Source organism: Nuphar pumila, chromosome 4, assembly GCF_984573655.1.
Source record: "Nuphar pumila chromosome 4, dmNupPumi1.hap1.1, whole genome shotgun sequence".
Classification (NCBI taxonomy): Eukaryota; Viridiplantae; Streptophyta; class Magnoliopsida; order Nymphaeales; family Nymphaeaceae; genus Nuphar; species Nuphar pumila.
Genome location: NC_143252.1, coordinates 115,599,881 through 115,614,414, shown reverse-complemented (window position 1 = coordinate 115,614,414; position 14,534 = coordinate 115,599,881). Strand labels below are relative to the sequence as shown.

General features: G+C 37.1%; 1 protein-coding gene across 3 annotated transcripts in view; it reads right to left on the bottom strand.

The window, feature by feature from the left end:
- Positions 1 to 911: 911 nt before the first annotated feature.
- Positions 912 to 14,534, bottom strand: part of LOC149840716 (aspartic proteinase 36-like) — a 71,125-nt gene continuing 57,502 nt past the window's right edge. Inside the window, exons 9-10 of one of the 3 annotated variants that reach the window (XM_090003280.1) lie at positions 4,530 to 4,601; positions 912 to 1,245 (exon numbers count right to left, since the gene is read on the bottom strand). In XM_090003280.1, the coding sequence (XP_089859406.1) occupies positions 1,100 to 1,245; positions 4,530 to 4,601 (218 nt within the window). In that variant the 3' untranslated portion in view covers positions 912 to 1,099. Of the gene's footprint in view, positions 1,246 to 4,529; positions 4,602 to 13,641; positions 13,676 to 14,534 lie in introns of those variants that run through there. The other 2 variants (XM_090003281.1, XM_090003282.1) reach the window with 2 other exon arrangements.

The window sequence follows — 14,534 nt, the reverse complement described above, 5'->3', positions numbered from 1 at the left end:
AGCTTGCCTTTCAAAAAAAAAAGAAAAACTGTAAGCCGGTTTGTACCGGTAAGATGCCCTAGCATGCATTCATTGTTGAATTGAAACTAACGGCACATTTGCTTGACCCTTTGTAAGATTTCTCATATCATTTTCTAATAACTCTTTTGAGGGTGATTTATCAAACGAGACTGATTTATCATGAAAATTTTCCTTGCCAAGAAAATCCCAATATTGAGTCTTTCGTCTTTGTTGTTGACAGGTAATATATAATATGGCACACACACACACACACACACACACACACACACACACAGCGGCATACAACATGCACATCTTGACAAGCAAAGCATTGTTTCTTGTAAACATATCGATACATATCAGCAGGATTACTAAAATTCAGGAAGCCTTCATAATGAACCTTTTAAAATTTTGAAGTTCACATTTTGAATTCACTTACATACTTCATTGTGTAAGAAATACAGTGCTATTTCTCGTAATTTTCACAAAGCATTACTTCATTATAAGCAATGAAAATTAACCTGTAGTGGTTGGATCAAAGTGTGCAACCAACAGTCCTTCAGTTCATCAGGTTCAAATCAGATCAGCTTCGGGAGCTCACCAGAGTTAATGGTGGCGATAGAGAAGAAGTGCCCAATGTCCTGTTAGAGATATTTACCTAAAGTACAGGAGCTTCTCACAGAATTTGGCTGATCCTAGAGTTCTTCTGAGTCATTGGTTTTTTATGACTATTGTAAATGGATTGCCTTTAGCAACTCTGCAGAAGGTATCCTTCAACTACTCTCACCAAAGGTTCCAAATTTCTCACCCAAGAAGGGGTATTTTCTCCCATCCAAACTAATTTCCTTCTGCGAGAGTCCAATGTGTGTGTAGACATGATCCATCATATCATCGTGACATTTTACAACCTGTTTTCTTTTTTCCTTAAAAATGTATCCCCTAGAATTCATGGATTAGCTAAAACAACTGGCTGTTCTGCTCATGAAGTTTGTGGATTTTTTTTTTCTTTTTTCTCAGGTAAAAGACTGGCCATGGAGACAGCAATTTTTTATTGAGCGACAAAAGAACAAAACGAATCAACGGTGTCAATTGATAAAATTTAATGAATCAAATGAAGAGGTGTGATAATTAGGAGTATCAAAGAGAATCCAAACGAATGGAGTTTACAGGCTAAAGAAATGTTATGGGCACCGACAGAATAAACAGCTCCGCTCTTAGAGTCCTTCACTTTGATGCTTGTTGAGCCTGAAAAGAAAAATTTTGTTTACTGTAAAAAATATATATGAAACAATGAAAGTGACAAAAGGAAGGTTAGTAGCATAACTAGATTGGAAACAAACGTAGCCACAAATATCGCCGAGAATTTCAATTTCTTGCAAAAAATGCAACCACATATTTTTCCCGTTTTATACATGATATTTTAAAAATATCACTTAAATTCAATTCTGGCGTTTAAAATGTGTTTTTTTAATAAAACAATATAATAATGCTATGCACTTTTGCAGCAAATCGGTAAGCTTTTGAACCCCCAACTGCTTAGCTTAAAGTCCTGTCGTTGAAAGTTGTATCGTCTACACTCTCTCATAAGTGTCACATTCACATCTTTAAAGCATTTTACCAAAATATCCTCATGTCTCACAACTTTTGACTGATGGTGAGTATATGATGGGTTAAAGGCTCATTAAATGACTAAACTGTCCTCATTAAATAGCAATGTCATTCATGTCCTTTATCCTGACTTGCAATCCCTCTTTTATATGACGAAACTGTCCCTTATGTTGATAGAATAATGTGTTTTTTCATTTTATGTTCTTTCGATTTATTTATTTTTATATTTTTCTTTTTTAATTTACCTAGATTTTTTCAAGAAAAACAATTTTTTTCAAATCTCCTGAGATTTTCCCTTACCAAGAAATATCCGAGAACGATATTTGTGACTATGAAAGTAATCAAAACCAAGAACGGGGCCCATGATATAGATATACAATCAATGACTTTTATAAGAGGATATCCATTCCTACATATCCTACTGAAAAATTCTGCATTTCTCATGAGCTGCTTAGATGATCACCTCATATCTATGTTACTTGGACACCGACATGAGCGTCACTGTCGGACAAGGGTAAGAAGTGTCGAGCATGGTATCTTCAAAAACTAGACATGAGAAGCTTAGACCCTTGGACACACACACACACATATATATATATATATATATAACATTAAATTAGTTGTGTTTAACATTAGATGTATTCTAGGAGTGGCAATCGGGTCGGGTTGGCGGGTCGACACGACGGGTTGGCGGGTCGGCATACCTCAACACGAACCCGACCCGTTTATTAAACGGGTCGGCTGTGGCAAACACGAACCCGTCCCATTTATTAAATGGGTAACCCGACACAACACGGTTAACCCGTTTAATAAACGGGTCGGGTCGGGTAAACGGGTTGTTGGGTCAGTTTCGGGTAAGCGGGTAAACTGGTTGGCGGGCATCTCCGAAGCCGCAAAGCAGTCACTGAAGAGGAAGGGGCTCCACTTCCCACCCTGACGGAAGCCCGAGTACAAGTGCCAAATGGCTCTCCCCCTACGAGCGGACGAAGTCGAGCCAGGGCAAAGAGGAGAAGAAGGCCGCCACCACCATCTCTGTGAAACCCTCTGGCCTCTCTACCACCAAATTTTTTGACGAGTTCGAGTTGCGCTTTAGCGACAATCTCGACCAGGAAAAGGACGCCACCGATGGTGGTGGTCAAATGAGGGTGGTGGTGACGGAGTGGATGCCGTCGGCGATCAAGCCGAAGAGTGCCCACAAGGAAGGCAAGATCGTCGCCGGATTAGCCTTCGTTCTCCGGGAGAAACCCTAAATCCCTAATCAAGTATTCAAAAGAAAAAAGGACCCAAAGATAAATGGATAAAAGGGTTGGCGGGTCGGGTTCGGGTAAACGGGTTGACCCGCCCGCCTAACCCATTTATTAAACGGGTCAGACGGGTTGGCAGGTTGGCATACCCCTAACACGAACCCGACCCGTTTAATAAACGGGTTAGGCAGGTCGACCTGTTTACGACACGAACCCGTTTAAGCCGAACCTGAACCCGCCTAAGAAGCGGGTTGGCGGGTCGTGTCAGAAATTGCCACCCCTAATGTATTCAACCTTATTAAATGATTAAAATACCTTTGAAAGAATGGTATTTTTTAAAATGCATTGTTAATTTTTTAGGCATTATAGGTCTTTTGAACTTGAAGGGAATTGAAAAGTCAAACGCCTTTTCCATAACCGTAACTTTACAAAGCTATCAAAATTACCTTTTTGACCTCAAAAAGTAACCTTGCATTTTAAAAAAATATCATTATTTTAAGGGTGATTTAGACATTTTCATAAGGTTGAATTCATTTAATGTTAAACACAACTAGTTTAATGTTAAATTAACCTCATATATATAGTCTCACTGATATCGGTGATATTTTGAAAGTATCGCTTTAATACCAGCTATTTCAAGGTAGCCAATATTAAAGGTAATATCTCATGATATTTTTGAAATATAGTGATATTTTTGCAAAAATCTTACTTTTTATATATTCTTAGCCCAAATGTTATATTTTTTGGTTTCTTTTTGTATTTTAAAAGCTTTTCAAAGTTATTTCCTTCCATTTTTCCAAGAATACCTATTATTTTATTATATTTCTTATTATTTTTCATATTTTTAAAACTCCCAAAATATTCTCAAGATTTTCCTGAGATTTTCCAACTTTTGAAAATCTCTCCGAGAAATTACCTTGAACGATATAGGTGACTATGATATATGTATAAGAAAAATGAAAAGAAAAAACAATATAAAAGAAATATCAAATCAACTATGAAATGTATATTCACATTTTCATTGAATTTCTATCATTGATGATTTATATGAAATATGAACATGTCTTAAATAACTTCCTCTCCAAGACACCTAAAAGTTTCCTAAACTAGATACTTTATATCCAAGACATTTAAAAGTGTCCTAAATTGACATGAAGTGTCCAAGACACTGGTCACTATATGTCCAACACACCTAAAAAGTGTCCTAAATTGGGCACTTTGTGTTGAAAGCACTAGATACTTCGTGTCCTGAATTGGACACTTTGTATCTAAGTGACATCAAAAGGTCACATGTCCATGGCATGTCCAGTTGTGTCCAACACCAACACCTTGAGTGTCTAGAAGTGTCTATGTAACATCCTTTGCACAAGCTGATGCCCAGCATAGGCCTGGGGACAAGGGTGCTAGCCTCAGAGTTTTACACCTCGGGGATCATGACCGTAAGTATGCCAGGCTGAGCCACCATGACCAGGTCTTCAAACCCAGACAGTTTCTTCGGGTAATAAATGAAAACGAAAGTATCTATGTAACAGCCCCAATACAAAGCCAAATGCTCCCGTTCTCCAATACCCCCACCCCCCGTAACAAATAATCGTCTACATTTCAATAAGATGATCAACCAAAGAAAAAAATCTGAAAATGCCAGTGATGCTCATATATACAGGACAAATTACTCACAATTATAATTAGTCCATCCGATGGCTTGGTTCTCAAGATCGTAAAACACCAATTTATTGGACAAAACCAAATCTGCATGAACAATGTAAAAGAAGTAAAATATTCTGAGATGATACAAAAAGCAACCCGGCATTATAGAAAAGTTATGCATGGCCCAGCATGAGTCCATACCAGTCCAGTCATGCCTCGCTTGGGCTCTTCTAAACTAGATGAGACCAGGTTCTTATAAACTGTATTATGATGGGAGGAAAGATACTTGTAAAAGCTTATGTCATAAATATACTTTCCATGATTTTTTTACCAATTCTTAAGTTTCATGATAACACAGTTATATCAGACTCCTAGATACATGCAATATACAAGTATATGACAATGTAACACGTGTTAAGAAAATCCATGAAGACATAGAAATGGAGCACTACACATTTCTACATGCATATGCACAGGTTCACAAACACAATAATTTAATATACACAAGTTAACATGTCAAAATAAGACCCGATTTATGCAATATTAGGTTTACCAACCATCAAGCAGAGTTGCATGTCTATCACAACAAGCCTCTGCCAATACTGCTGCTAAGCAGGACCAGAAAGGAATCAAATAGCACTAGATGTTGATCTGCCTATTTATTTTGTTTCTTTCTTCTCGGCAGATCATGCCTTGCAAGGAAGTCAATAAACCATCCTATAAAATGACACAAGGAAACAAGTATTACTTCTCTCTCACATACAAAGATAAAGTATAGAGGCTATTGTATGGTGATCCTTGCTTTATCATTTTCCTTTTTGTATATGCATTTTTTTATTGCTTCATCTACTTATCAATAATACTGCACACACGTCTTTACTTGATTGCTTCCTACAAATGAATATCCTCACCCTTTTGTCTCTCTGTGTTAAAAATCTTCAGAGGTCACTATCATCTTATTGTGCACATCTGGCTAATCAGCTATAGTGCTAAGTACAGAAAGACTACTTTCTTCAGTGGAATGATGACACCAACCTAATAGGTACTCCATTTTGAGTCTGTTTTGGACCCAATTAAGTCACAACCCATTTAGGATGATTTCTTTTGTATATTATTTGGTAAATTGGTAAATAGTGTGGATGGTATAAACACAAACACTTTCATAGATCAAGTCCCACATCTCAAACAAATAGTTTAGTTCTTGATGATATCTCTAAAAATATCTCATGTGTACTTGTTTTGAACTAATTTAAATCAATTATAGGTCCAATTTAAGGTTTTCAATTAGGTTAAACAAATCACAAACTCTTGAAACCTGTAATGATTGTGGCTAGTTTTATAGAAGATTAATTAGGATTTTTTAACCACTAAGGACCAAAAGTTTACATAATAGGTTATGGGGTTATGTAAATCTTGGGTCATTGAGTTCCTGATGGCCTTATGGCCAACATTTGATAATTTTAGGATTGCTATCTTCAAATAACTTGGTTTCCTACTCGAGCCTAGGTTTTGGCTAAATTTCTTACTGAAGAGACTAAGCTAAATTTCTGGGAGCTAAGTCTACAGAGAACACTGGGAAATGTAACAGCCAAGCATTCACTTGGACCAAGTGGATCACAATATCAGCAGACAGCTATGTGACATGGACACGCCCAAAAGGATACGGGATACCATTTTTTTGTAGTTCCATTAGAAATAACATACAAGGAGACAAGATTGTTAAAATATATGGATGTTATATGTGTGTGTGTGTGTGTGTGTGTGTGTGTGTGTGTGTGTGTGTGTGTGTGTGTGTGTGTGTGTGTGTGTGTGTGTCTTTTGTAATGCCCACTAGGGGCAATTTGGTTTTTTCATCTAATTGTAAATAGATGTCCATTCGGGACATTTTTGTATTTTTATTTTTTTGTTTTTCTTATGTTCTTTTTTATTAATTAAAGGGGTAAAAGGGGATTCCCTTAAGAGTCGTTGGGACTCTCCCCAATGGTCACATTTGTGACCATTGAGGAGCTCCCAACGACTCTTTTGGGAGCTCCCCTTGGCCCCTCTTGAGGTGTATATAAAGGGGACTTTCCTCCTTCTCTCAATAATGATTTTTCAAGTATTTCAATAATAGTTCTATTATTATTTCAAGTTATTTCTTCTCCCTTTTGTGTGTTTGGTGTTTTCCCTTTGTGGCATATTGTATCTTGTTCATTAGAGACATTGCACTTATGTGATTGTGCCTTCTTGTAGTCACATTGTGACATTGCTTTTGGCACTTGTATTTCATTATATGGTATCAGAGCCCCTAGGTGTTTGAACACTCTTGGGACTTCTTTTTTTTGTGTTTAAGTGTTATTAAGCTTTACACTCTTGCTCTTCTTCAACTATTCCGAAGTGGCCGACAAAGATGCAAAGATTGACCTCTCATTCAAATTGAAGATGACCAATTATAGAATGTGGGCGGCCACTATGAAAAACAACCTCAAAGGAAAGAAACTTTGGAGATATATATGTGGAACTGTTCCGGAACCATGATTAAAGCTCACCAAGAAGGAAGGGAATGAAGAAAAAGCTTTGAGTGGTGAGAAAAAAGCCAAAGTTATTGAAGAATACCAATCCAAAGTTGATGATGTAATGAAATGGTGGTCTTCAACAAATGCACAAATAACTCACAAACAAGTGTCTATTGGAGACACTACAAGCATGACCCTTGAAAGGGTATAAAAGGAAGAACACTTGAAAAATAAATAATACTTTATTCATGAACAAAATGCTTAAGAAGCATGGTACATTACATTGAAGGGGTTCACCCCTATATATACAAAAAAGTGGAAGAGAGAGGAGAGCTCATTTTGAGCTCTCCAAAAGAGACGTTGGATTCCAACGTCTCTTAATATAGCTGTTGGACTACAGTCCAACAGCATTTATTATTATAGCTGTTGGACTATAGTCCAACAGTATTTATTATAGCTGTTGGACTACAGTCCAACAACTATTTGCACAATCAAGTTCCAACAGGAACTTGACTGGATCAAATATCTAGTTTCTATTGAACTAGATGCTAAAAAAGAAAATAAAGAAAAATAAAAAAATAAAATAATAAAAGAAAATATAATAATATTAAATAATATATATTACAATTTACATTTTAACACTCCCCCTCAAACTTACGGTACAATGAGCGAAAGTTTGTCTAAGAGGAAGTGAAATCTGGGAGCAGCGAGAGGCTTGGTGAAGAAGTCTGCTAATTGATATTCTGATGTAACATATGGCAGATCAATGGTTCCATGTAAGTATTCCTCTCTGACATAGTGACAGTCCATCTCAATGTGTTTAGTACGCTCATGGAATGTCTGGTTGCTTGCAATGTAGATCGCACTTTTGTTGTCACAACACATCTTTGAAGCTTGTGTTGCTTTAGCTCCCATATCCGCTAGCAATCGTCTGAGCCAAACAACCTCCATAGTGGTGGTTGCCATGGCTCTGTATTCAGCTTCGGTGGAGGAAAGAGAGACTTTTTGCTGCTTCTTGCACCTCCACGAAATTAAGGTTTCACCTAGGAACACACAAAAACCAGTAGTTGAGTGTCTATTATTGGGATCACCTCCCCAGTCAGCATCAGTATATGCAATTAAATTTAATGAAGATGAAGCAGACAAGAAGAGTCCTCGTGAAAGAGAGGATTTTAAGTATCTAATAATACGCAAAATCGCTCCCATGTGCACGGAGGTGGGAGCATGCTGAAACTGACTGACTGTATGAACCGCATGAGTTATATCTGGCCTAGTAATGGAAAGATAAGAAAGAGCTCCAACAAGCTGTCTATAAGGAGTATGATCATCAAGAAGTTCTCCATCATCAATTTTCATTTTAACATTGACAACTTCTGGAGTGTCTACTTTCTTATCATCTGTAATGCCAGACCTGGAAACGATATCAAGAGCAAATTTAGATTGAGATATCAAATACCCCCGAGGGGAATAAGCAACTTCAATGCCTAAAAAATATCTTAATAAACCTAAGTCAGTCATTTTAAAGTGAGTTTTAAGAAGAGATTTGATATTTGCAACTCCCTGTTTGTCGCCTCCAGTGATGATCATATCGTCCACATAGAGAAGAAGAATAATGATGCCTGCATCAGATTTCTTAACAAACAAAGCAGTGTCAGTTAAACAAGGTTGAAAACCAATATCAAGCATAACATGACTAAATCGGTCATACCAGGCTTTTGGAGCCTGTTTAAGACCATAAAGAGTTTTTTCTAGACGAAGAGCTTTACCCTTAGGGATACTAATACCAGGTGGGGCTTCCATGTATACTTCTTCAACGAGATTCTCATTCAGGAAAGCATTTTTGACATCTAATTGAAAGATAGGCCATGTTCTAATGGAGGCCAAGGCTATTAAAGTTCTAACAGTGGTCATACGGGCCACAGGAGCAAATGTTTCTTCATAATCGATGCCATACTCTTGGGCATATCCTTTTGCTACTAAACGGGCCTTATATCTTTCCAGGGTCCCATCACTTTTGGTTTTGACTTTGTATACCCACCTACAACCTATAGGTTTCTTACTCGGAGGAATATCTTGTATCGTCCAAGTATTGGCCTTTTCTAGTGCATCCAATTCTATTTTCATGGCTTCTATCCATTCTATATGATTTTTTGCTTGAGAATAGGATGATGGTTCAACATATGATTGTATTAATGCAATGGCGGCCCTATACGTGGGTGAAAAAGATTCATAAGACACAAATTTTTCTGGAGGTTTAGAGATTCTAGACGTTCTTCTAGGTGAGACTTCAGAGTATTTTTGTAATGCACATGGAAGATTTTGCTCTCTACGTCTTGAATATTGTAGACTAACATCCCTATGGATTTGCTCTTCATTATCATCATTTTCAACAACAATAGGACTTTGATCATTGTCAAGGTCACATCCAACATCACATTCATTGGATTTTGAAGTTGGATCAATTAAAAACGAGTATTCAGTGACATCCTTGGATTTTTCAAATTCAAAGAAGCTTTCTTTTTCCAAAAAAGATACATTTCTTGACACATATAATTTGTCATTTTGAAAATCGAAACACCTGTAGCTTTTTTTATTATCAGCATATTCTAAAAAGGCACATGGGATTGCACGAGAGAGTTTGTCATTTCTGTTGGTGAAAACAAAATATTTGCATCCAAAGACTCTTAATCTAGAATAATCTGGAATTAAATTAACAAGTTTTTCTATTGGAGTTGTATTCTTTAATGAGGAAGATGGCATCCTATTAATGAGGTAGGTGGCAGTTAGGACCGCTTCAGCCCAAAAACTTTTTGGAACTTGATTTGCAATTAGCAATGTCCTAGTAGTTTCCATAATGTGTCGATGTTTGCGTTCGGCTCAGAGTTACCGGAAGCGCCTAGGCAAAAGGGGAAGCGCGCTTCGGAAGCGCGAAACGTCGCGCTTCCGAAGCGTGAGGGGAAGCGTCCCCCTTTTTGGGGAAGCGCGCTTCCCTTTTATTGGAAGCGCGTCCCCTTTTTATGGGAAACGTGCTTCCCATAAATGGGAAGCGTGCTTCCCCCACGTTTCCCCCACGCTTCCCCCTCGCTTCCCCCTCGCTTCCCCTTTTTTTCATTTTTTTCGCTTCCCCTCGCTTCCGGTTCGCTTCCTAGGTCGTTTCCGAGACGGTTCGGAATTTTCTTGTAAGTGGTCTCACGCTTCCCCGCTTCCTAAATTTTTGAAAGTGCCTCGCTTCCCGTATCGCTTCCCGCTCCCGCTTCCTCGACTGGTAACTCTGGTTCGGCTAGGCCATTCTGTTGTGGAGTGTGTGGACATGATCTTTGATGTGTAATACCATGTAAATTGAGATAGTCTTTGAATTCGTTGGACATAAATTCTCCCCCTGAATCAGTGCGAAAAACAGAAATATCATTTTGAAACTTATTTTTAACCATTTTATGAAATATTTGGAAGTTAGCAAAGACATCAGATTTATATTTAAGAAAATAAATCCAAGTATGTCTAGAAAAGTCATCAACAAAAATGACATAATATGTATAACCACCTTTGGAAATAACTGGTGCGGGGCCCCAAACATCCGAATGTATTAACTCAAGTGGTCGTGAGGAAACAAAAGTTCTACTAAGAAATGGTAACCTTTTCATTTTGCCAAGAATGCAGTCTTTACAAGAAAAATTTTCAGAATTACAAAATTTTTCCAAACTTGGAAAATATTGAATTTTAGACATATGAGGATGGCCAAGCCTTTTGTGCCATAAATCCAATTCTAATTTCTGAATATTATAACAAAATGCATTCTTGGGTAATTCCAAAAAGTCCATGTAATAAAGTCCTCCTTCTCTATGGCCTTCCCCAATCAGCTTCCCTGACTGGCGATCCTGTACCCAACAACCATGAGAAGAGAAGGAGATATTACATCCATAATCAGATATTTGCGAGACAGATAAGAGATTCAAATTAAGTTTAGGGATATATCTAACTTCTGGGATAAAAAATCTTTTGGATTTTTGAAGATTTTCAAAACATCCTATTCCTTTTACTTCAAGAGATGTGTCATCGGCTGTAAAAACCTTTGACACACTTGAGTTATTTTTAAGACATTCAGATAGACTATTAACATTTGGGGTCATATGAAAAGAAGCACCAGAATCTAAAAGCCAAGGAAAGTTACCTGGACCGGAGAAAGATGCAATTGCCGCTCCAGTTGAGGAGGATACCCCTTTGAGAAGAGGTTGAAGGATTTCCATCAGTTGAGCCATAGACACAGGTGCATCTTGATCTTTTGACTCAGATTCAACAGATGCAACTCTTTTTTTCTTCTCTTCTTTTTAACTTTGGACATTGAGGCCTATAGTGCCCCGGTTCATGACAATGATGACAAATAATTTTTCTTTTATCAAAGTCGCCGTTTTGCCTTCCAAAATGAGGCGGCTTGTAAGTACGAGTATGATTCCCTGGTCTAGATACAGCTAAAACGGAGTCATCATCAACTTTTGGAGTACTTTTTCTAAGTCTATTTTCCTCCATAGTGAGCTCTTCTATAGTATCAACAATAGAAGGAATTTTTCCACGATGTAAAAGGGCCGATTTGGTGGATTCAAACTCCGGCCTTGGACCATTCACAAATTGATAGAAATGTTCCATATCGAGTTGCTTTTGGCGAAGCTCGATGTCTTCGACACAATGCCATTTGGGCTCAAGAAGAGCCAACTCTTCCCAAAGTTCGGACAACTCATTATAATATTCTCGAATAGTTTTATCTTTTTGAGTCATTGTCCGAACTTTATCTTGTAAATTGCATACATGTGCAATATCTTTAAGGGAATACATGTTTTTGAGGTATTCCCAAGCCTTATCGGCATGCTCAAACTTAGTTAGACTAGAGCATTTTTTAATGTATATGCTATTGATGAGCCATGACATAATTTTTGCATGCCCTATCCTCCATTCTTTCCATTTCTTTTCATAAGTGGCTAACGCCTTACTCTTCTCTTCTTCCGTTAGAGGAACCTCTTTATCACCCTCTTTCTTGGTAAGAGATAGTTTAGGTTCCAAATCGGAACCATCCACTATACCCCATAAACCTTTTCCCCAAATGTGGTGCTTCATAATCGAAGCCCACATTACATAGTTAGTATCATTTAGCTTCATAGGAATGATGGTGATCTTATCATTGTCATCCATCTTTTACAAGGGTAAGAGAAGAATAAATAAGAGGAGAGAGAGAGAAAAATAAAAAGAAAAGAAAAAGAGTAGACAAAGGAATAAGAGAGGATACAAAACCAAAATTTTTTGTAGCACAAGTTCGCCTTTCTTCAAACAAATCTTCTTGAGCCAAGAACAAGGTGATGAAACACCTTTTGTAAATGTGGCATGGAAATCGAGGCGGAAGCACTTCAAGATCTAAGGATTTCGTAGCTCTGATACCATGTAATGAAATGGTGGTCTTCAACAAATGCACAAATAACTCACAAACAAGTGTCTATTGGAGACACTACAAGCATGACCCTTGAAAGGGTATAAAAGGAAGAACACTTGAAAAATAAATAATAATTTATTCATGAACAAAATGCTTAAGAAGCATGGTACATTACATTGAAGGGGTTCACCCCTATATATACAAAAAAGTGGAAGAGAGAGGAGAGTTCATTTTGAGCTCTCCAAAAGAGACGTTGGATTCCAACGTCTCTTAATATAGCTGTTGGACTACAGTCCATCAGCATTTATTATTATAGCTGTTGGACTATAGTCCAACAATATTTATTATAGCTGTTGGACTACAGTCCAACAGCTATTTGCACTGACTGAATCAAATATCTAGTTTCTATTGAACTAGATGCTAAAAAAGAAAATAAAGAAAAATAGAAAAAGAAAATAATAAAAGAAAATATAATAATATTAAATAATATATATATATATATTACAGTTTACATTTTAACAGATGATTAGGAAAGTGAGCATGCCAAGATATCAGTATAGTTTATGAATAATGTGGAACTCTAGATTTGTGCTAATTTAGCCAAATTTAAGAAAGCAAATGAAGCATAGTTCTTCATGAAAGGTATGTACACTCAAAAAGATCTTGCTAAACTTTTTTTTTACAAGAAAAAGTAAGAGGAACCAAGCAAGAGGATATGACTATTATAGTACTTTATCTCTTCTATGGGATGAGCTTAGTCTCCTTGAACCACAATGGAAAGGAAGTGCTATTGTGATGAGGCAAGAGCAAATGGAGAGAGAAAGATTTTTTCAATTCATTCATGGGCTTCATCCCAAATTTGAACAACTAAGAGGATCCCTTCTTCATAGGGCTTCTACTCCTCTTAGTGAAATTCTTGTCGACTTATGCCAAGAAGAAACTCGCTTGACTCTTAAAAAAGACTTTGATGAGGTTTATGTGGTATTTGATGTAACACCCCGAAATTTTAACCCAAACTTTTGAGAATTTTTTTTTTATATATAACAGCGGAAACAATCATTTCATTGGGTTAAGCATTCAGGCGCATTACAGGAGTAATCAAAGCAATAATATTTATTTTATTCCAAATAGATAATGACATCAGAGTTCCAAATAACATGAATTCTAATAAATTGAAATTTAATCTGAGACATTCCGATAATACAATAAATCAATATCTCGATCAATGCCTTATCCCGCAGTCGCTCATAAACTCTATTCTTCACCTGAAAAATAGTAAATTTATAGGAATTAGACTACAACTGTCTAAGTAGGAAATACTATAGTTTTTCTTGCAGATATATCATGTATCAAGTGTGTGATGTGGGTGCCGTGTGTGATTTCCAGCATATACGAGAATAAGTAAAGGATCCACACTGTGACAACAACAGTTTATAAAAACTAACTAATTGGTCAAAGCATTAGCAGAATTTAAATATCTCATAGTCACAGATTTCATTGCATGCTAAAAGTAAATGACCACATTTCAAAAGTAACTATTTATGTATAAAATTGCAAACTTGTCACTACTTATTCAAATATAATACCTAAGATGCTTTAAGTTAATGTTTTTCTTTAATTATCCCGCGGGTACACACGAGCCAAGGCAACCGTAACAGAAGAGAACATTCGGGGGGTTCATTATTCATTGGTGTTTTATTAACCCGAATATTCTAACTAAAATTGTAAATCTTAAGAGAGCGGTCAGTGACCGAGAGAACCTCCCAAAGGCCCAAAACCAAAACAGGATGCATCCTTAACTTTTGCAGAACTACAAAGAGCTACCACCTAGGACATATTGGTAGTCTGAGTCTCCTAACTCCGAGAACTGGGACCAACGAGTCATTGCCGCTCGAAGCAATAAACACATGTCCCCGGAGTTGTGTACCACCTACCCTCTCTAAGATAAGCCCGAATCTGAGTGGGTTGCCCACTTATTAATTTGTATTTCCCATTGTGTCAAGGTTTTCCCTGATTTGAACCCAGTACTCAAAGACACTGGAGTTCCCCAAAACTTTGAATCATACCACATTAGGAGTAGATCCTCAATCATTCATACCTTAAATAGGTATGTTAATCAACCTT